We start from the raw sequence: 23634 nt of genomic DNA, 5'->3' as shown, positions 1-23634 counted from the left end.
AATCATTACTCTCTACTTTTCAGAAAATAAAACACCATCCATCAAGTACTGACTTGACTTAGGTGGTGGAATCCGCAGAGGTCAAATGCATACCTGCATTAAAATTCTGAATGTGGGTCATGTATCATCTGCTAACCAGATGCTCTGACAGCTGAGTGAAATAGTGGTAGCTTGTAGAAAAGAACAGTGGAAAGAACAGGAAAAAGTTAAAGCCAGACCTCTATGATTTTTCTTTCCTCCGGTATCTGCTTGCAACCTAAACAGATCACTCTGTCTATTCTGAGACACTCGGCAATTTGACTCCAGGCCAGAGAGTTTGTGGAGCCAGTGAGCCTTTGCTTCTAAGAGGAGGGAGATGAGGGCTGGAACACAGGGGCACTATTATGTACATGCACACTCACATCTGGACAAATCTACACCAAGGCATGTGTACATATACAAAGTGAGCCACTGCACAAACAGGTGCCACACAGAAAATCATGCACATACACACTGATATGTGGTTGTGCACACTCATACACACATTTAAACATGTACCCAACACACAGATATCCAGCCACTGATGTGTACACCCAGCAAATGAAGTACACTTCAGTTATACACGGAGCTGCAATCTTGGACATGTGCTTATAAACGCACATACAGGAGCCCTGATGCACGTTTGGACACATGCGCTTATGAATGCACACACATACAACTAAACATGCACACACGATTCATAATCACTCTCAACTAGGTACACTCCCTTCGGTACACCGAGGAATTTACGCTGCTATAAGCTGTCACGCCCACAAGCATCCTCTGATCCACAGCCAGATGAATGCTCACGTGAAAGCAACACAGATGTCTTTTGAGACACAGGCACAAGTACCCACACCCTTGCAATCGCCTGAGTAGCTATCACTCTCGTGCATGTAAACCTTCAAATACACTGACAAGTTCTACACACAGACATGCATTGACACACTCAAGTTGTCACCAGCGCTGAAATTTTTTCCAAACCGATGCGGCTGCCAGAAGGAGAGCTCCGAGCTGCGGGCTGGCCCACGTGACCGGGAACCAAATGCTCCCGCCCATGACGGGATGGGAAAAGTATGCCTGGGGCGGGCGCTGGCCGAGCTGCTGCGGCTGGAGGCGGGGACGCGGAGCAGCGCCGATAGCTTCGTGGCTCCGGAAGCCCCTGGACGTGGCCGAGACTGCTAGGGTGAGTATCGGCGAGCTACCCGAGCTACCCGCGCCCGCACCTCCGACGCCCTCCCGCGGGGTCGGAAAGCGCTGGTGGGAGGGGAAGGATCCGGTGCTGGAGAGGGGTCATGGGGAGTGTGTCCGCGGGAGGGAGGTGGAGAGCTGCAAACGTCCCCTCTTTGCAGGCCGGGCAGCCCCGGGATTCCCAGTTCCTGACCTCTGCCTTATGAAGTATAACATGAATTAACATGTGCTGAGCGCTTACTGTATGCCAGGCTCTGTGCTCAATGGCTTACCTGTTGATAGTAATACCTCTACCATTGATTGAGCGCCTATTTTGTGCCAGGCTCTGCCAGCCCTCTGGTGTGCTGTTTCATTTCCATGACGACAGGTTATCCCCAGCTGCAAAAGAGGAACCAGGCTCAGGGACGTTAATGACTTACTCAAGACTGCACAGCTAGTAACTGGTGGTAAAGGGGATTGAACCCTGGTAAGTCTGAGTCCAATGCCCCAAGCTAACCATCATAGTTGTTATTTATGGAGTGCGTGATCTCATTTATATTAATTAAATATGTATGTAGATGGGCAAACTGAGTTCAAAAGGTACTAAATGGCAAGCTGAGGTTTGCACCCAATTCTTTACAACTCTCTTCACCCTCCCTCTTCCCCCAAACTACTTGTCTTACTGTGTTCTTATTTCTCCAACCCACTGACGCCGTCCTGTTCCAGGACTGTATCTCTCAGCTGAAGGACTGCAATGGCCCCCAGTGGTCTCCCAGTCCGCTTCTCTCCCCCAGCACCACAAAGCCTTTGCACAATTTCAGTGTCCTCTACTCTTTGACCACAAGACTCTCCTACCTGAACCCTTCAAAATTTCCCCATCTTAGACCCGCCATCTCCCAGAGACCTTGTTGATCCTACCCAGACCTGTTCCTACCCCCACCCAACCAGCAGCAATAGCAACAAATCCTGCATATGTCAGCCCATGGCTGATTCTCAGTTAGCATTGTTCAAAGTCTGTCCTCTCCTCTCCCCACCCCCTTCTGCCCCCTCCCCCGTCTGCACAGTTCTTTCCTGATTTACTCTGTTATCTGGTAATTGTGTCCATTAAGTCCACTTTCAACTGCTAACTCCTTAGACCCCCCACACCTCTTAGAACATCACTACTACCCTTCATTCTGACGCATCAAGTGTGCCACTGAGTTTGCTTCTTCCCAAATGTCTGACTTCTCCCCATCTCCTAGCAGGGACACCAAACTTGCCTACCTTCTGATCCTTAAATGTTAGGGTTACATTTTGTTTTAAATGACATAAAACTAATAATGCTCATCATAATTCAGACAGTACAACAAAGGGGGGGGAGTGAAAAGTAAAAGCCCACACACCTGCTCCTAATTCTGAGAGGTAACCTGTTTATCAAGAAGCTGTGTCCTTTCACAAATTCTGTGTGTGTGTGTGTGTGTGTCCCTTTTTTTTTTTTTTTTTTTTTTTTTTTTAGCTCAAGGAGAATCATCCTTTACATTCCATGCTGCAACTTGCCTTTTTCACTTTGTGTATGTTGGCCGTCTTTCCATCTGCACGTCTGGACTTACTTTGTTCTCATAAAGGCATCACAGTGTGTCGTTGTACGAGTAAATTGAGGTCTCTTCCACAAGTCTGGGGTCATCTCTGAAACTATTCTGCCTCCATCAAATAGTCAGCAGGTTCCCCCAGGAAGTGACTGCTTTCTCAGCAAATCCCTCTTCTTCCCTATCTTGCTCCTCCTCATCCGTTGATTGGACATAGGGGACTGAACCTTCCTTCCTACAGTACCAGGCTCTAGTGCTGTCTGCTCCCGAATGTTCAGCATAGGCTGATAGTCCATGTACACGCTCACGGCTTCCCTCACCCTTCCCCCCATCAGAGGCTTGCCAGCCGGGTTTGCCTCTGTGAGATGAACTCCTGCATAAAGCAGATTTCGGCTCAAATTCTATTCTAGGTTTACTTTCGAAAGGAATTCTATGCCAAGTCTTTTTCCAAGGAAATAATCCTCCTTGGATTTGTGCATTGCTGTGAATGGCTTACCTCTATTAACACACACGTGCATGTGCGCACACACACACATACACACACATAGCTGCCCTGTTAGTTAAGGCTTTATACTTATGGGTCCTGTGCCCAGCGCATGGTAGAGGGACATGAGCTCTGGTCCCTGAGTCAGCAGGCTTGGGTCCCCTCCCAGCTTTAACTGGGAAAAAATGACTTCACTTTTCTGAACCCTGTTTTCTCTTCTGCCAGTGAGGATGACAGTATTAGCCTTCCTGAAGTGTAAAGACAGTAAAAGGAAAAAAGGAACATCAAAGCTTTGAAATCAGAACACATAACATACATGGAGAACACCCTTTTCCTCTAGGCCACAGGTTGCCAGCTCAGATGCCAGTAGGGGCCGCGGGTGACACCGAAGTAAGCAGAATGCATGTCGTTTGGGAGTGGCAAGGACTGTGGGCACAGAATGTAGGTCCTATGTAGTGGTCTGCTAGGGCGGCCATCACAATACCACAGACAGGTGACTTAACAGAAAGTTATTCTCAGAGTTCCAGAGGCTAGAAGTCCACGATCAAGGTGAGGGCCAGTCTGGTTCCTTCTGAGGCCTCTCCCCTTGACTCGCAGATGGCCACCTTCTCTCTGTCCCTCACAAGGTCAGACCTCTGTGTGCTGTGTCCTAATCTCCTTATAAGGATGCCAGTCATAGTGGATTAGGGCCCATCCGTAGGACTTTATTTTCCTTTACCTCTTTAAAGGCCCAATCCCCAAATATATAGCCCCATTCTGAGGTTCTGGGGGCTAGGACTTCAACATATGAATTTGGGGGAACACATTTCAGCCCGTAACACTTCATCTCAAAGGGCAGTCAATTGGTGCCCTGCCAAATGTTTTTCAAGGAAATAATCCAGATTCTCAAGAACACCTGGAAATCTTGATTTATTTTTTATTTTTTGCTTTCTCCAACAACCTTTCATTAACCTGTTTAAAAGTGCTGAAGCTCTTAGGTTTATGGTGATGACTTTTTAAATATTTTTTTAATGTTTAATTATTTTTGAGAGAGACAGAGAGACAGAGAGAGAGAGAGAGAGAACAAGTGGGGGAGGCAGAGAGAGAGGGGGACAGAAGATCCGAAGCAGGCTCCACGCTGACAGCACAGAGCCTGATGTGGGGCTCAAACTCATGAACTATGAGATCGTGACCTGAGCCAATGTTGGGGAGGCTCAACCAACCGAGCCACCCCAGGTGCCCCAAGTTTATGGTGATGACTTTTGAACTTCCGTGAGCCCATTGAGCTTCCATTGAGCTCTTCTCCCAGTGCTTGAGAACCCTGTCCCTGTCTACTTCCATCTCTTCTCTGGCCCCAGGGCTCTTCTCCCCTGGATTCCTTGGCTTCTCACCCTCCTCCTCTGGCAAAAAGTCATCGGTGCTGTCCCCATGCTCAGTCCCTCCCAGGTCCTTTCTGGTGAACAACTCAGGCAGGTGCAGATGTGTCGTGCTGTCCTCGCTGTCGCTCACAGCTGTTCCATGATCGCTGGACATGGGTTCCCAGAAGGCTTCTCTCGGACGGGGTGGCCCGGAGCTATGCATCTGGTCTCCCTCCTTTTCCTTTTGTGCAAGAGGCAGGCAGACAGGCACACATTCCATGTGCTGCTCCTGGCACTCTTCGCACAGTTCTCTGGTACCGCTGGCACTGGGTAGGCCTGAACGGGTGCTCCAGGGACTTGTTGATGTGCTGCAGGGTGAGTTTGCAGAACAGCTGGGGTGGGTTCTTGGTGCTGGGCACGATATGCAGTTCGGGGAAGTGCAGGCCAGCTGCCGGTATTTCTTGCCACAGGTGTAGATCTGGTGCTCAGGCAGAAGGCAGGGCAGCTCGTGCCGGTGAGAGAGCATTCCCTTGCAGGCACCAGGCTCCAGCCAAATTCTGATGCCCTTGCCCAAAAATCTTGATTTTAAGATAAGACCTCCCACGGTTTACATTGACAACAATTTCAAATGAAAAACAAAACCAAAAAAGCAGCAGTCAGTGGTTTACCTAACGCCACTGATAAGCCTCAGGTCTAGATTATCGTTCCCTCAGTGGCAGGGCCGGCCATCCTCCCTAGCTTTTTTATTTTTACTTTTTTAAGCTTTATTTATCCATTTTGAGAGGGGGTGGGGAGGGACAGAGAGAGAAAGAGAGAGAAACCCAAGCAGGCCCTGGGATCATGACCTGAGCCGAAACCATAACCTGAGCCACTCAACAGACTGAGCCACCCAGGTGCCACATTCCTCCCTAGCTTTTTAATGCCTTTCAACCAGAGGTCAGTGCACACTGCAGTGTTAATTAAGAGCTGTTTGCTGAATGAGTAAATTCGAAGTTTATAATCCTGTTTAAAGTAGGTTACGCATAGGGGCAGCTGGGTGGCTCAGTGGGTTAAGTATCCGACTTCAGCTCAGGTCATGATCTCAAGGTTCGTGGGTTTGAGCCCTGAGTGGAGCTCTGTGCTGACAGCTCAGACCCTGGAGCCTCCTTCGGATTCTGTGTGTGTCTCTCTCTGCCCCTCCTCCACTTGTGTGCCTGTGCTCTCTCGCTCTCACTCTTGCTCTCCCTCCCTCTTAAAATAAATAAATAAACTTTAAAGTAGGTCACACATACAGAAATCCTGGACCTTTGCATTTGTGCTTTGTTGTAAAATCATATCAGCTGTTATGACTGCCTTCCAGCTGTTTACCCCAAAGTTCCCAATCATTCAACTCCCCATTCTCACACTTTACAGAGGAGGAAGCAGAAGACCCAGGTCTGCTCAGTTAGCCTCCCATAATATCGTTATATCGTTTCTCACATTGTTTTCACTTATTATCATTGTATCAGAATAATACTACCATTAAGGAGTGCTTACTGTTGCCTGGTTACTGCATTATCTCATTTGATGTTCACAATTATTCTACCAGAGAGGTATGAGAGATCTAATAACTCAGGGAGACATGCCTAAAGACCTCAAACAATTCAAACTTGTGTAACTCAAAATGCAGATATTTCTGTTTACCTATTAGAATAATGCTGTCATGTGGCTCTGGCATAAGCACGGTTTACAATTTACAATTCACACTGCCTTCCAGGGTTCTTGACAAACTTTTAATTTGGGGATTTTGAATTATTTCAGATTTTACACATAAAATGAAACAATAAATATTTTTCTATCATGCTTTTTCAAATTCAAATGGTTTAAACAAGACCATGCAGTATGTTTTTTTTCCATTTTACACATAAGGAAACTGAGGCCCAGAGGGGTTAAAAAACAAAGGTCAAACATCTATAACATGACTCCTAAGCACCAGACCAGCTCTGTGCTTCTTGAAGGCCAGCCCCGTGTCAGGTCTTTAGAGTTACTGTGAATACCTGTCAGGGCCTGACTGGGACTAACTCCATGGAGACAGAAAGCCCAGAGAAGTCAAGGACAACTTGGCCTTTTCTCCCTAGCCCTTCAGAGTTCAGAATTTGTTCCTCTCCCTCAGCTCCTGGGTCTTCAAGTGTGGTGCCTTCTATACTATTCCAAGGGATCATCTAACCCCCAAATTTCCTTCCCTTGCCTTCTGCATGGTTCTGGATGCCCTTTGGAGAGATAGCTTGTTTTAAAGACAAAGGAGGTTCAAGGCTTGCTTTCCAAATGATCACACGGGTGTGCCAGGCTGGACCCTCAGTATAACCAGACCATGTGCCCTATGAGAGTGACAGTCACATCTTTTCATCTCCGGAACCTCAGTGTCTGGCCTCGTAGGCGATAAGAGTAAGTGACACCATTTACTGAGCATCCATGTGCCAAGCCATGGTACCAAGCTCATGACACCCCATTTGGCCTCCTGTCACTTGATGAGCTGAGCACTATCCCATCGATTCACCTCTTTGTATTACGGAGCATGAACACACCAGGTAGCTCAGTGATATGGGGCCAAGGCAGACAGCCCCATCCCTCCCTCAGGACGCAATGCCAGGGCAGGAGCAAAGGTCAAGCCTCCTCTCTTTTGGTGGCAACTGACAGAAACACAACACAAACCACCTTAAATGAAAATGGAGAAATAGAAGAAGGCAGGGGCTCCGCCTGAAATGCCACAGGACTCAGAGGTCAGGACTGTTTTTCTTCATGAGTTCAGTTGCAGTTGGTGACAATTACAATTTTAAACAAGGTCTTAATTTTTGAGTCATGCTTTATTTTCAATATCCATTATCTTGTTTGATCTTCAGAAGGAGAAGAAATAACAATAATAGCTAATGCTCTTGTATCCCTTATCACATGCCAAGCGTTGTTCTAGGAACATTCTAACCTCATAACAACCTTCTAAGGTAGGTACTATTATTATTGTCCCCATTTTGGAGAGGAGGAGGCTGAGAGAGATAGAAGAAGTAATTTGTAACAGGTCCCACAGCTGGTTCATGGGATCTCAACTCAAGCTGCTGTGTATTGAGCTGATACAGTAGCCACCACGTGGCAGGTGAGCACCTGAAATGTGGCCAGTCTGAATTCAGATGTGCTGCAAGTGTAAAATACACACTGGGACTCCAACACTGTGTGCTAGTTTACAAATGTGAAATGCCTCATTAATAATTTTTACACTGATTACATGTTGAGATGATATTTGAGATGTTAGGTTACATAAAATATTAAAATTAATTTCACTGCTGCTTTTTACCTTTTGAACATGGCAATGAGACCCATTCTGAACGGTGGCCGCACATCATATTCCTACCGGATAGCGCTGCTCAAACACGCTCCCCGGCACTCCGGCCTGCCACTTGAAGGCTGGCCCTCAGGACAAGCTGGATACAGGGCTCGGAACACCCTCAGGCCTCCTTCCCTCCCCTCACATCTGGCACATCAGCTGCATTCTTCTAGCTCACTGGAGTCCTTGGTCTCCATGGCAGAAAACAACTGTGGGCAGCTCCAAAGTTGATGGCTTTGTGCCCTCATTGCACAGGCAGCTGCGGCCCAATGTGAAGCAGCCGGGGGCCCAGGGCCACGGGCGGGCCCCTTGCCCCCCACGTCACATCACATGCCATGTTGGTTGGTTTGCAAGGGTTTGGGTGTGTATAGCAGAAGATCTACCTCTGGTGTGAGCACAGTGGTCGCCAGGCTGACTTCCCGTGTGCCTTTGGCAGGGCAAGCCCTGCGAGATCCTGGCCCCTGGGATCTCATTAGGTAGCGCTTTGTCCTCGGATCTCTTTTTCTACACTGAGCCAGAAGCGGGGAGTGGAGGAGGAAGAAAACAGCAGATAAAATAGTTTCTGGGGCTTCTTGGCAAGTGGACCCCATACCTTTTAACCTTCTGTGTTAGGCTCTGGCTGCTGGAGTGCTTCCAAATCCCAGGAAAGGGGCCTTTTCCGTGAGCAGTGTGCAGAGCTGCTGCCAGCCCCTCTCCTCCAGGCCGTCTGTCAACTTTTTGGAGAAGCTGGAGAGGGCTGTTTGCAATTTGCTTCCTGGAATTCAGAGAGGGCATGGGGTGTTTTTCATTATAGAATTCTCACTCCCATCAAAGGGAAGTTTCAGGGAGCTTCAGCCTGAAGCAAGCCCCACCCCATTGCAGCCACCAGCCCTTCCCTTTTAACCCCAGAGTCTAGGAGAATTGCTAGCTGGGTGGGATTCACATACCCTCCCCCGCCCAGAACTCCCCCAAACACTCCAGGGGCTCCTAGTGGGAGGTCGGATCTGCTTGCTCTTAGTTCAGAGACAGGCGGTGGCAATTACAACTTCAGGCTCTAACTTTGGTATCATGTTTGCTTTCAACATTCGCTATCTTGTTTGATTCTCAGAACAGCGCTGTAAGGTAGACAGTGTGAGTGTTACTACCTCCATTTTATAGGTGAGGAAATGGAAGCTCAAATACAAGGACATGACTTCCTATAGTCACATAACCAGTAAGTTACAAGACTAGGGCTAGGACCCACATCTTCCAATCCAAAACCGGTCATCTCTCCCTATTTCCTTCATTGGCCAAGTGTGGCTTTGTCATCTGCACAAAGCAAATGACAGTTGTGATCCTGTTGCCCTTGATTAGGAGTGTTTTGTTCAGGCTGTGGAACAACTCTGGGCTGAGCATGTCCTATGTGCAGGGCAGGCACAGTGCTGGGCTCCGGTAACATAATAAAGAGCAAGACAAGCAGGGCCTTGCTTTCCTGGACCTTCCACACCAGCGGGAAGACACAGTTAGTGGGTCGAGAAACCAATATAATCACAACTTGATCCACGTGCTTTTGAAGGAAAAGCAAACCAGAGGTGGGTGAGATACTTTCGTTCCGTGACCAGGCAGGTCTCTCTGAGGAGACAGTAGTACAACTGAACCTTGAAGGATGAGGCAGGCAACTGTCTGTGGACTTCACAGGGAGGAGGTTAGGTTTGGGGCAGAGCTCACAGGGAGGAGGTTAGGTTTGGGGCAGAGCTCACAGGGAGGAGGTTAGGGTTGGGGCAGAGCTCACAGGGAGGAAGTTAAGGTTGGGGCAAAGTTCTCTCCAACTGCTGAACAGTTAGGGTCCGCATACTGGGCTCAAAGATTTGAGTACGGCACCTCATTGTTCCTATAAAACTCCAGGAGTTGGATATATTATCACTTCCATTAGATAGTTGAAGAACTAAGTGGGTGGGTTTCCCATGGCTTGTTTTTTAATGTATATTTATTCAGAGAGAGAGAGAGAGAGAGAGACAGGCAGAGACAAAGACAGAGAGAGATGATCCACAGCTCGCTCTTTGCTGAGAACAGAGAGTCTGATACGGGGCTGGAACCTACGAACCATGAAATAATGACCTGAGCCAAACTTAGAAACTTAACCGACTGAGCCACCCAGTTGCCCCTGGTTTCCCTTTGCCCTTAATTGCAGAGTGTATTACTACCACTACCTGTCAGTGTGTCAAAACCTGATAACCAACAGGCCAGATTTATTTAAGCATAATATGTATCTTCCTGTCTCCCAGGCAAGATGACTCAGAATTCAGCAGCCTCGCTAAATGCCCAGGACAGTGTCCCACTCCGGTGTGGTCAGCAGGACACTGATGTCCCCAATTGTGGCCCTTTTCTCGGCACAGTCTGGGCTGAGGGCCCTTGGGAGTGAACCAAGGGCTGATGTCCTGGGGGCCAAGGGCAGAAAAAAGGAGGAAGGCTCATCCCCCTACATTAGCTCCTAGTGTTTTCCTAGAACATGTGTATCTGAATCTTTGGTGACTTAACTGAGACATGAGAAGCCCAGGGACTGAGCAAATTAAAACCAGACTGAAGAACTTCATCCAAGTTTAGTACCTCATGATTTCATTCTGGGAGGTTGACCTACTAATGTATCTTTTTTTTCTACGACAGGAAGACTGTCATGCAGCCTTCTTACTCAGCTCCCACCAGAAAGGAGAATTTAGGAACTAAGATAGCTTTTAAAAAGGTGAGGAAGAACCAATACTTTTTTTCTCTCTGATCAATTGAACAGATACTTATGGAATACCTGCTGTGTGTAAAATGTTCTGCAAGGTCTCTCCCCAGAGTGAGGGTGGGGGCCCCCTGTGCTCTAGGAGGTCAGGAGGAACAAGGGATTAGAATTAGATCTGGTTTGGGTTGGAAAAACTGAGAAAGGGAGAAAACTTTTTTGAATCCAAGGACTCCTTTTGGATTTAGTCCATCGCCTTGTCTTCTCCTCGCTGTGGATTTTCTTGAGGGTAGAGTGTGGGTCTCACTCATTAATCAGGAAAAGATTTCTCCAACACTCCCTGTGTGCAAGGAAGTTGGAAGACCTGGGGATATAGAAGGACCAGCTGGGGTCCCTGTTCCCATGGGGTTTCCACTTTACTAAGAGAGAAAACAGGCCCAATAAGCAGGTTAGCAAGCAAACACAATGAATACACATGCATTGTTGTAAGGGCTAGAAAGACACACACGAGCTGAAGTCCAGAGGGAGAGCTGTCTGAGAGGGCATGTCAGGGAAGGCCTTGGAGGAAGTGACATTTAAGCTGAAACACGAGGAATAAAGAGCCAGGGAGCCAACAGGGTGCGGCTCCTAGGCTGGCAGAACAGAGCTTGGTCTGAAGGAGGTGGGGTGGCTAGGCAAGGGGGAGCAGGACAGGCAGGGGGAGCTGGGACTGGGGCGGTGACAGCGAGGGCCAGGTCATTTAGGGCCTTGTGGGCCACGTCAGGGTTTCCAATGTTTGCTATTTGCAGCCGGCAACAACTGGAGTAAGACCCTCCAGGAAGTGATGTGGCTGAGTTATGGTTTTGAACAGTCCTTCTGGCTTCACATGGTGAGTACGTTTGGGGGGGCGGGGCGTGGAGGGAAGCAAGAGACCAGCGAGGAGGCTCCTGCTGGGATTAAGCAAGGAGTGAGCCGCTGGGGCTGGGGCTGTGCTTTGTGCTGGTTTTTTGGTTCAGCTCATGGGAACACCCTATTAACACTCCAAAGGGACTTGTTGACGTCAGGGCCAAGGACCCCCCAACCCCCACCCCATCACCTTGACTAAGCCATGTGTGGGCCTCTCAAAGGACAGGAGGTTTTTCCCAAGCATCGATTTCCTCAAGTATCCTGAGGAGAGAAAGCATCACTTCTACGTTTTCAGTCATGTATTATATATACACAGGTGTATGTGTATATGTGTGTGTTTACAGGTGTGTGTGTGTGTGTGTGTGTGTGTGTGTGTGTGTGTAAACTGATATGAAAGAAATCTCTCCATTGCTATGTGTGGCTTTGGCAAATGCTTCAAGGTCTCCTCTGTGATTCGGAATATTTAGGAGGAAAATCTAAGAAATGCTGACATAATGGAAAGCATTTGGGCATTAGGGTCAGCCAAACCCAAGTTCAAATATAACTTCTGCCATGAACTAGTTGTGTAAATATGAGCAAATTAGCCTCTCTGAGTTTCAGTTTCCTCTTATATAAAACACAAAAATAGCAGGGGGAAGGGAGAGAGGTATAATAGATGAAGTGTAGTCTTCAGAATCCCTCAGACATGGGTTTGAACGTAGTCCCCATTGCTCCAATTGTGTGACTTCGGGTAAATCATATCACTTCTCGAAGCCTCTGCTTCTTCCTCTGAAAAATGGGACAATAAGTTTATCACCCTCATAGAATTTATTATAAATGCCAAATAAAATAATTCATGCAAAGAGCCTCACATAGTGCCTGGAACATTGTAGGTGTCTAATAAAGTCAGTTTACCTCTGCCTCAGTTTCCCTGTCTGTAACTAAAGGGGTTGGTCCGTTGGGGCCCTCCTCAAGTTTCTAAATTTATTTAAAAGAGCTTGGAAGAGGTAACCTATCTGGATTCTTTGGGGGCTCTGGCTCCCCTCCAAGCATCTAGCCCCCAGGTTTGCTTACCACCATAGTGTGGAGAGTAGGCATGGGGGCCAGACTCAGGAGGGTGAGGGCATTGTCTGGGAGCAGGAGTTTTTGGAGCCTTGTTTTTCTTGGAGGTGCGCTAGAGGCAAAGAGTCTCTCCTCTCCCTCCAGAATCTAGTCTCCCCGCCTTCATTTCCAAAATAGTTCCTGGCTCAGACTTTGGGAACCACCAGCCTCCAGCTCTGAGAAATCCCTTCCTCCCTGCCTGTTCCAGAGCCCTGCTGCTCCACCCAGCCACTGGGGCCTGCTCTGGGCCAGCTGTCATCAAGCGAGATCCCCTGTTGTCCAAAGAGGCAGAGGTAGGCGGGACAGCAGACCCTGCTCCCTCTTTCTGGGCTTGTATGGCTGAGAGTGATCATCAGAAGAGAAAAGGGGGCTGCAAACTGAAACAGATGCTTACTCTCTCTCCTTCCTCTCTCATCTAGCTGTCTCTCCTTCCTGCCTTTCTTCATCTAGCTGTTTGCACGACTCTCATCTGCCTGGGAGACTCACTCCCACCCACTTACTTCCTCCCTCTCCCTGGTCCAAAATGTTTGCCGTTGCAACTTTTCCAAACCATTACAAACCTGCTTTGAGAATTGAGTTTCTCTTGTGGGCGCCCAGATGTGTCATAGCTCACAAGTAACAATGACAGTTTTCCAAGACTCTCATCAAGCAGACCAGGAGAGGAGATGGAGATACCTGGGGCCTGGGAGCATTGGGGACACGGTTCTCTGAAAGTACATCATGCATATGACACTTCCACCGTGTTCACCGGGTCTGCCAACCTCCTCTACTGTCATTTAGGCCAACCATGTTGAGTACATGTGACACCAGAGGCACATCAAACTGTAACTTGATTTTTGTCTCCTCTGCCCCTTTGTGATGAAGCCAGGGAAGCCCTGGCAATCCACTCCCATCAAATCCAATCTTCGATCTTTTTTTTTTTTTTTAATTTTTTAAACATTTATTCATTTTTGAGAGTGAGAGAGACAGAGCATGAGCAGGGGAGGGGCAGAGAGAGAGGGAGACACAGAATCAGAAGCAGGCTCCAGGCTCCGAGCTGTCAGCACAGGGCCTGACGCGGGGCTCGAACTCACGGACTGCAAGATCGTGACCTGAGCCGAAGTCGGACGCTCAACCAACTGAGCCACCCAGGCGCCCCTCTTCGATCTTTATTCAAAGGTGACACTTCCTCTTGTTGCTCAGCAAAGATGTGAAGCTGGCAGGGCCATCCGCTCCCTTTCTCAGCTCACCCCTTTCCAGGCTGAAGGAAGGAGAGATAAGGGGACAGGAAGCAGGAAGACTCTTCATGCTTCTTGGCAGGCACAGGGACTGAACTGCTCTGCCTCTCTGGGCTTGGCAGACATTGAAGCTGCCTCTTTCGGGGGTGCCTTTTGCCGGCTCCCTGGGGTTGCCATATTGGACTCTGACCGTAACAGCCCTGAAGCGGGCACGCACATTCTGTTTGTTGGCAAGTCCAGGCCTCGCCCTTGGCCTCTGGCTTTCCGGTGTCTGCCCTGCATGGTTATCACTGCTGGGACCCCTCACTTTCTGTCCAGACCCCTCTGGCCCAGGCTGGCTCCCACTGGGGAATGTCTACTGCCTTCCATCTCCTGGGGAGGCGAGAAGGCAATTGGCCCCCTTCCCATGCTCTCTTTCCCCTTTTGCCCAGCCTGTCTCTCACCTTCCAGCTTTCTCACACAGCCCTCAGAGGCACAGCCACTCTCCCTCCCCCTCCCAGGGACACAGGTCATATTTTAAAATCCTTGATCTGCCAAGAGCGCCAGGAATCATGGAGTGGGCTCACACTGTTCCTTTGTCAATTCTTTGCTTTGGCCTGACCACTCCATTTAGCAGACAGCCTCTCATGAGTCCTGGTGCCCAGGTGGAAGTTTCGATTGTAACACTCTCTTACACTCGCTTTCTAAGTCTTGCTTTTCCCCCTTCTTGGAGACAAGTTGCCCAGAGCTCACCTATGCCCCAGTCCAGTTCTCCTTCTTCATGTGGGGCCTCAGGACTTCCCTCCATTCCAGCAGATGCCCTTCCCCAGGGTCCTTGGTGCTGTGCTCCTGTCTGGGGCTTTCCAAGGTCTCTGTGCATATTTGGAGGAGGTGGGGAGGGCCTGCTCGAGAGTCTTTAAGAACAGGTGCGCAATGCCACAGATAACAGTGCTCTTGATTAAAAAGGGTTACTGGAAAGGGCTAGGGAGGCATTAAAGATACTGAAATAATTTACCAGACTGAAATAATTTTCTTGACTTAATCAGGATTAAAGAAATTTTAAAGACAATAATTTTGTTATTATATGACATAATGTTATTGAAAACAGCATCTAGTACTAAATCACCTCTACCTGGCCAGGGCACCATTATGACACCTATCTAGAGAAACCATCTGAGGTCCAAACAAGGTGAGCCTTGGCTGGAACTAGAACAGCCCCTGCATCTGGGGCAGTACAGCACTGTGGTCTCCCCTCCTCTCCCTGGCAGAAGAGGCCTGGTTTTCTCTCCCCTTCATCTGTCCCCAGGGTTAAGGATTCTGGAGGGGCCAGGAGGAGAGGTAGAGTCAGCCTGTTTTCAGAGGCAGCCTGAAGTCTGGACAGGCTCCTAGGACCGGGGCAAAGCAAGGTTGGAAGGAAAGGGAGGTTGAGGGCCCAGGAGGAGAGGGGGCCTGCCAGCACCACAGCACCTGTTGTTTGAAGGCTCTGGTTAGGTAGCCCAAAGCAGTGCAGTCACAGTGGAGCCAGTAAGGGTTACATATCTGCAAGAGGGCAGGTTGAAGTCTGAAAGGCTCAGCACCAGAGGTGAAGAGACCTGAGAGACCATCTAGTCTAGTGATTCTCAAAGTGGGTCCCTGAACTACCAGCAGCAGCATCACTCAGGTACTCATTTATAATGCAAATCCTCCAGCCCCAGCCCAGACCTACTGAATCATAAACCCTGGGGGCGAGGCTCAGCAAGCCAGGTTTAAACAAGCCCTCCAGGTGAGTCTGACCCATGCAGAAGTGTGGGAACCACTGACCTAGTTCAAACCCCTTATTGCTCAGGTGGGAAAACAGACCCAGAGAGGGAAGAGGTCTTGCCTAAGGTGACAAAGCAAGCTACACTTTGGAGCTCATCCCCAAGGGAAGAAATCATGCCTGGAAAGTTCGTTCTTGAGAGAGAGGCTGTTGATTGCAAAGTGACCGAGCCAATTTATTGAGAGATCTTGGTCAAGTTGCTTATTCCTGCTCTGGACCAAAGCATCTGCGTCTTTACGTGTGGGGCTGGGAGTGCATCATTTCCGAGCATATAACACTCTGGCTTCTGGTGATCATGCTACTGCAGCCACCAGCCTTGAGGACACAGTGTAAAATCAAAATACATTGAGACTTGCAACATTTCTTTAAAGATGACTTCCCATACCACTTTTCCAGGAAGCTCTTACAGGATGGGTGCCACCAAACTGAGGGATTTTTTAAAAATTGTTTTTAATTAAACAAAGAGAGAAAGACCTAGGATTCCTAAAACAGGAGATATAACCCAGGAGAGAGGCAAAGACGATCGCCACAATGATCATAAAGAAGAAGCTAGGATGGCAACTGGTTAGCGTGTGTGGGGATCCAAACAGGAGGATGGGGGGCTCCGGGACTTCTATCATCAGGAAAATAAATGGAACAAATTATCTGATATATTTGATAGTGTGGAAAATAGTGACTTAGGGAACTAAGCCAAGGAAAAAATTAAGTTAATATCTCCAGTAAGGAAAAAATGTACAAGAAAGGACATATAATTATAGTACAGTGCTTAGCTTAGCAATAAACAATACTCATAATAATCCAGAGTGTAAATTTTGACTTTATCACAAATTATATTTTAACTACGTGTGGGAGAAGAAATAGGGGCTAGGGTGTTGGAAGGGGGCATATTCTTCATCTATTATAAATGAAATTCAGAAGATAATGTCTAAAATTGATAAAAAAGGGGCACCTGACTGGCTCAGTCGATAGAGCATGTGACTCTTGATCTCAGGGTTGTGAGTTCAAGCCCCATGTTGGGCGTGCTGCCTACTTAATTAAAAACTTTTGGGGGGGCGCCTGGGTGGCTCAGTCACTTAAGCAACCGGTTCTTAATTTTGGCTCAGGTTCGTGATTTCGAGCCCCACATTGGGGGCTGGCAGCACAGAGCTTGCTTGGAATCTCTCTTTCTCCCTCTTCTCTCTGCCTCTCCCCTGCTCGTGCCCGCTTGCTCGCTCTCTCAAAATAAATAAACATTTAAAAATTTAAAATGGTCTTTAAATAAAAATAAAAACTTTTTTTGGTTAATCAAAAACCATATAGGGGCGCCTGGGTGGCTCAGTCGGTTGAGCGCCGACTTCGGCTCAGGTCATGATCTCGCGGTCCGTGAGTTCGAGCCCCGCATCGGGCCCCTGTGCTGACAGCTCAGAGCCTGGAGCCTGTTTCAATTCTGTGTCTCCCTCTCTCTGACCCTCCCCCATTCATGCTCTGTCTCTCTCTGTCTCAAAAATAAATAAAAACGTTAAAAAAAAAAACACAAAACCATATACACAAGAAGAAATAGCTGAAAGGATTTGGGGTAGGGTGTGAGGTTAAGGATAGGTAGGACTGGAGATCACAGTTTTATGCTGTGTGTGACTTACAATATTATTTGACTTCACAAACAATGTAAGTGTATTATTTCACTTTTTTAAATTTTTTTAATGTTTATTTTTGGGAGAGAGACAGACAAAGCACAGGCTGGGAAGGGGTAGAGAAAGAGGGAGACACAGAATCCGAAGCAGGCTCCAGGCTCTGAGCTGTCAGCACAGAGCCCGAGGTGGAGCTCGAACTCACAAACCACGAGATCATGACCTGAGTCAAAGTTGGACGTTTAACTGACTGAGCCACCCAGGTGTCCCTTCATTTAATTCTTAAAAAAAAAAAAAAAAAAAAAAAAAAAAAAAGTATGCATTATAGCCTGCAGCGGAGTGGCACACACTCTGAATCTGGCCCGTCTGGCTCAAACCCCAGCCCTGTCACCTGCTAATTGCAGGAGTTAGGCTTGTTGTTAAAATTTCTGGGCATCCACTGCCTCACCTGTGTCTCTCTGGCAAGGATGCTCTGAGGTAAGTAACGTACAGAAAGCACTTAGCCCATGCCTGGTGCACAGGAAGCACTTAGAAGAGAGGCTGCTACCATCGCCTGCTGTGCTGCTTGGGTCTGGGGCACCTTGACTCAGAACCAGAGCCTCAGTGCCCACCCGGCCATGTGCTACTCTGAGTCCCCCTGGAGAAGCAGCATAGTTGCAAATCATCACCTACAATTCAAAGTATTTCTACTTGTGCCACGGATTCGAATGAAATCCTAGCTTGTTTCTTTCCGCCCACTGCTCCTCCCAATCGGCCTGACTGGGCTGTTAGGTCCTGCCTCTGTTTCAGCTACACCGAAGGACAGCAGTGCGATGATGAGTGCCCCACCCCCAAGACTTCTCCAAAGTGTATTCTGCGTCCGTGACTCGGTTCATCCAAATATGTCCTCAAGACATGAGAACACTGTCCAGCCACTTGTATATGATGGAGGAGAGAGTCTCTTCCGGCTGCCTCCCCTCCTCCTCTGGTTTCCTTTCTGACTGACCACCAATCAGCTCACAGCTCTTTTGCCTTCCACAGGTGACCACCATGATCCCTTGGGTATTCTTGGCCTGTGCCCTCCCTTGTGCAGCTGACCCGCTGCTTGGTGCCTTCGCCCGCAGGGACTTCCAAAAGGGCTCCCCTCAACTTGTCTGCAGCCTGCCTGGCCCCCAAGGCCCGCCTGGCCCCCCGGGAGCCCCAGGGCCCTCAGGAATGGTGGGAAGAATGGGCTTTCCTGGAAAAGATGGCCAGGATGGCCAGGATGGGGACCGGGGGGACAGCGGAGAGGAAGGTAAGAGGCCCAGTGCCTGTCTCTCCTATTCCTGCCTGGGGTTGACATCCTCTGGCACAGAGGGAGTTTAGTTATGAAAACCGGTATGAATCCCATTTCATTATAAACCAAATTAATGTCTTTTTAAAAAACAGAGCAGTGTATTCTCCTGAAAGGAACAGTAGGTATCAGATCTTGTGTTCCTTCGCCAGCTGCACCATTGACTTGCTGAGTTGCTTTAAACAAGTCTCCTGATATATGATTCAGAACACCTTTGGCTGCAAGTGACAGAACTCAATTCATAGCCTTGAATGGAATTTATTGGCTCATGCAACCAGGAAGTTCAGGAGCCAAGCTTCAACAATGGCTGGGTCTGGGAGCTCAAAGCTGTTGTCAAGGCTCTGCTTATCTGTGTGTGTGGGTTTTGTTTTCACAAAGGCTGGAAGTTTTGAAATGGCTACCAATGGGCTCGAGTCTAACTCTTCATGGTTTGATCCACAGAGCAAATCTCAGCATGACTAATCCTTCTAAATCATATAGGTATCCTGGACCACCAATCCTTTTGGCCGTGGAGGTGAGGTACTACGATCTGCCAGGACTGGGTCATGTGCCCACCCCTGGTGTGTGTGAGTGGGTGGTGAGTTGGTCACTGTGGTTGACAGCCTTGCTGGGACCACACGAAGTCATGAAGGAGGAGATGCCAGGCAGCCAGCAGACTGGACAGTCTCTACAGGCCCTTTCAGCCTTGACATTCTTTGTCTCAGAACTTTTAATGTCAGCAACATCCCTAAATGTATGTTTTAAGCAGTAGGGGAATCATAATAACTTTTATTTGTATGGCATTTTAACGTTGACAAAGCACTTTTGAGTATGCTGCTCCACTGATTGTCCATACCATGCTATGAAGGAGGTATTCTTACCATCCCCATGTTACAGATGAGGAAACTGAGGGTCAAGGGTGATTAAGTTGAGAACAGCACGTCATGGCTGCGAGACCTGAACTCTGGAAACAAACTTGGGGACCTGTTTTGGTGAATTAGTTAACCTTTCTTCATTCCTCAGCTGCTTCATCTCTAAAATAGAGATGATAACAGCACCTACCCCATAGGGGTCTGATGATGATAAAATATGACGTGTGAGGCATCAGCATCAAGTAGATGTACAATAAATGGTCATCTCCCCTTAACTGATGTGCTGAGATCATATAATAGGCTGGTACCTGACTCCAAATCTAGACCTTCTCCTACCATACTAAATTAACTCCTCCAAAGCACCTCCTTCCCCACAGAATAACTACATAAATAATGGTAATGGCTTTGACTTGGGGAGGTATCACAGTGTGTCAAGCACTCATGTCATGGTATCCCATTCCATGGGATACCCCAGTGGTAGCTTCAGTCTGGACTGGTGCTCCAAGCAGGGCCAGACAGAGTTTTCCCTGACATTCATCTTACAGGTCCCAGAGGTGAGAGGGTATCTCTGCTATTGACTTTTTCTCCTTGATCAAGAGCCATGAGGATATAGGCTTGGCCATCTCTCCTGCCCATGCAGAGAGTCTCTGCTGAGAATTAAGGCAACACACCAAGGAAGGTGGTGTTAAGAGACAGAGAGTCCTGACCTGCAAAGCTGGGCCACTCTGGGACAAGTACAGGATATCATCCAACCACCTCTCCCTGACATACACATACAAATCCATCTCCAAAAAGGTCTTAAAAAGTAAAACCAGCTTTTCTTGAAGTTTCTTGAAAAGGTATCAAGAAGGAGGTACACCACATAACACACTGTAGAACTTCCTGATAAGCTTTCTTATCTATTTGTCTCACCCCAAAATCTCCAATTCAAAATGACTCAGTCTTTATTCCTCCTCACCTTTCTCCCACTATTAAAGCAATAAGTTTTGCTTATTTTTATTTTTTCATGGGACAGTTTTATAATCTGACTTTTTTCCCATGTAAAATTTTTTTAATTACAAGTAATACACAAATAAATTCTTATTGTAATATATTCAAACAATACAAATAAAGCAAGAGAGCTCCTTAATTCCTACCCTTCTCATCTTCTCCTCACTTTCCAGAGGTAATTACTATTAATTGGTTAGATGTATATCCTTCCTGGCCTTTTTCTACATAATTTATATATGTGCATAGTAATACCAGGCATTCATTGCCAGGCCCTTAACATTAAGCAATCTGCTCCTGAAAATTAAATGAGAAATTTCAGTGAGAAAATGCTCTTTGGGAATCTATTTCCCAATTACTTAAAATAGGAAAAATTTAAATGCATTACATGTTAACTCAAAAGTTTAAGACACAGTGAAATGCCTACATATATGCATATAAGAAGCAAAGTGCCTTTTTAGAATGAAAAATGCCTACAGCATTGCTTTTTGATCACCCAGTTCATTTGGTGGTTACAAACAGTCACCTGCGTACAATAATACTAGGATTACTTCTGGCACCAGCAAACTTCAGAAGCAGGCCCTCGATTAACATTCAGCAAACTTTTCAAACACCTACACCCAATTCTGCCAGTCTACCAATTATACCAATTATACAATTGTATTTAGATATGACTCAAATCTTTACCCACTTTTGTTTTGTTTAAAATGATGTATTGAATTTAGGGGACATAAATAGACATGTTTCCTGTATAATCATTAGCCAAAAATACTGTATTGAGAGAACTGCACATGTTATGAAATCTGGGTATAAAAAACCAAGGGTCATTCTACAGGGAAACATTACTTGGGGAATGTTCTTCAGGATATGCCAACTATATTCTGTGAGTGTTTACTTACTATGGGCCAGCAACTCTCCTATGCACTTAAATGGTTGTAGAACTAGTTCGTGTTGTGGTTTCCTTTCAACAAAAAAGTTTCAGTCACCTGCTTTTTCCTCTCAACAGTGTACTTTAGAGAAGTTTTCAAATAGTACACATAAATCGCCTCACTTTTTTAAAACTCCTGTATAGAATTGCACAGTATGGGTAGACCATAATTTTGGAATCATTTCTCTTTGAATGTTTATTTATTTTGGGGGAAGAGAGAGAGCACTTACAAGCTGGGGAAGGGCAGAGAGACAGGGACTGAAGATCTGAAGCAAGCTCTGTGCTGACAGCAGAGAACCTGATGTGGGGCTCAAACTCATGAACTGTGAGATCATGACCTGAGCCAAAGTCGGATGCTCAACCAACTGAGCCACCCAGGTGCCCCATGAATCATTTCTCTTTGGACAGGCATTTAGTTGTCCCTAGTTTTGCTATTATAAGCAGTGCTGCACTTAAACTCTTGCACTATGGACAGGGACCTTGTGTACTAGGCAGGGCTCTTACTAAGATTGATATGTTGAAGTCAAGAGGCTTCTTCCAATTCTTTTGTCAACCCATTACCAACACAGCCCATTGAAGGACTGGTCTGGCAGGCAAACCAGACTCTTCCCTAGAAGGCAAGGAGAAGGAAAGGGGTGAACTGTTATAAGTTATTCTTTTTTGCCCTGATCCACAGTGGTTCTGGAGGGTAAGTATCACCATTCCCATTTTCCAGATAAGACTGGGAGAAGTGCCCCAGGTTATACCAGTAGGATTTGCATCCATTTCTATGTGACTCCAAAGCCTTCTTGCTCTTTCCATTACCCAAAGGCTCCTGCTCCAAGGATGGAAAGCCAAGGCCCACAGCCTCTGCCTAGTTCTGTGAAGGCCCCTCCATAACACCAGCTGCTCTGTCTTCCAGGTCCACCTGGCCGGACAGGTAACCGGGGAAAGCCAGGACCAAAGGGCAAAGCCGGGGCCATTGGGCGGGCCGGTCCTCGCGGCCCCAAGGGGGTCAGTGGTGCCCCGGGGAAGCACGGCACACCAGGAAAGAAGGGGCCTAAGGGCAGGAAGGGGGAGCCGGGCCTCCCAGGCCCCTGCAGCTGCGGCAGTGGCCACGCCAAGTCTGCCTTCTCAGTAGCAGTGACCAAGAGCTACCCAAGGGAGAGGCTGCCCATCAAGTTTGACAAGATCCTGATGAACGAGGGCGGCCACTACAACGCATCCAGTGGCAAGTTCGTCTGTGGCGTGCCGGGGATCTACTACTTCACCTACGATATCACCCTGGCCAACAAGCACCTGGCCATTGGCCTGGTGCACAATGGCCAGTACCGCATCCGGACCTTCGATGCCAACACGGGCAACCATGATGTGGCCTCGGGCTCCACCATCCTGGCTCTGAAGCAGGGTGATGAGGTCTGGCTGCAGATCTTCTACTCAGAGCAGAATGGGCTTTTCTACGACCCTTACTGGACCGATAGCCTCTTCACAGGCTTCCTCATCTATGCTGACCAGGACAACCCCAATGAGGTATAGACAGGCAGGTGTTGGGTCTCCAGGGAGGTAACCAGATCGTGGACTTCCAGAATAAGACCCCTCAACTCTCTTCTGAGTGGGAGTGGGACCTCCCAGCCTCGGACATTCCTCTTCTGCCCATTGTTTCCTCCATCATTAAATCCAAGCTTTTTTATTCATCCTCCCACCTCTCCATTCACTAAATTTTTTTAGTGTCCACTGTGTGACAGGCACCATGCTATGCTCTGGAAGGTGCCTCTGTGAACAAGATAGACAGAGGCTCTGTCGTTGTGAGGCTTACATTCTAGTAGGAGATACAACTTACAAATAAGCAATCAAAGAATATAATTATTGTTCCAGGATAGAGACACACATGCCATGGTCAAGAGTAACAGGAATTACTACTATAGTAATGAGACAAGGAAGAAGTTGAAACTGTTTTTAGATTTTACTTTTTTAGGTTTACTTACATAAGGTCTATAAATCTTAAGTGGACAGCTCAATGAGTTTTTACACATGCACACAGCTTGTAACTTCCATGTAAGTCACGAACAGAATATTTCCCCCTCTTCCACTCCCCAAGGCTCTCTTAAGTGCCCTCCCAGTCAGCACCAGGAAGAAGTTATTTGTTTTCAAGTTTACTTATTTAGTTTGAGAGAGAGAGAGAAGAATAAGAAGAGAGAGAGAATCCCAAGCAGTCTCCACGCTGTTAGTGCAGAGCCCAACGCGGGGCTTAATCTCACGAACCGTGAGATCATGACCTGAGCCAAAACCAAGAGTCAGATGCTTAACTGACTGAGCCACCCAGGCACCCCAGGAAGAAGTTATTTTTAAGCTGAGTCCAGAAGCAGAAGACAGAGCAAGACAAAGGTCTGGGGGAAGGGGCCTCCTGGAAGAAGGAGCTTTGG

The 23634-nt window shown here is 47.6% G+C and overlaps 2 protein-coding genes across 10 annotated transcripts; one reads left to right on the top strand and one right to left on the bottom strand.

Annotated features, from left to right (window-relative positions):
* Positions 1-591: 591 nt before the first annotated feature.
* C1QTNF2 (C1q and TNF related 2) lies at positions 592-22905 on the top strand. 9 transcript variants are annotated; one of them, XM_019433748.2, is made up of 6 exons: positions 1076-1204; positions 1532-1675; positions 10531-10606; positions 11377-11456; positions 18175-18427; positions 22134-22905. In XM_019433748.2, the coding sequence occupies exons 4-6, from the start codon at positions 11412-11414 to the stop codon at positions 22745-22747; spliced, it is 912 nt and encodes a 303-aa protein (XP_019289293.1). In that variant the 5' UTR covers positions 1076-1204; positions 1532-1675; positions 10531-10606; positions 11377-11411; the 3' UTR covers positions 22748-22905. The 9 variants fall into 9 exon arrangements, 8 of the variants coding, with proteins under 8 accessions (XP_019289293.1, XP_019289296.1, XP_019289300.1 ...); XM_019433750.2 differs by having other exon boundaries at positions 1086-1204; positions 1577-1675; XR_008423736.1 differs by lacking the exon at positions 18175-18427 and having other exon boundaries at positions 592-1204; positions 22043-22233.
* Positions 3921-5165, bottom strand: LOC128778260 (surfeit locus protein 2-like). The gene is given in 3 exon segments (XM_053907065.1): positions 3921-4876; positions 4878-5001; positions 5004-5165. Coding segments are annotated over 3 exon segments (846 nt in total). The 5' UTR covers positions 5101-5165; the 3' UTR covers positions 3921-4251.
* Positions 22906-23634: the final 729 nt, after the last annotated feature.

The sequence above is a fragment of the Panthera pardus genome, unplaced genomic scaffold (assembly GCF_024362965.1).
Source record: "Panthera pardus isolate Hobbes unplaced genomic scaffold, ASM2436296v1 HiC_scaffold_2, whole genome shotgun sequence".
Taxonomy (NCBI): Eukaryota; Metazoa; Chordata; class Mammalia; order Carnivora; family Felidae; genus Panthera; species Panthera pardus.
This window is presented reverse-complemented; position numbering and strand designations above follow the sequence as displayed.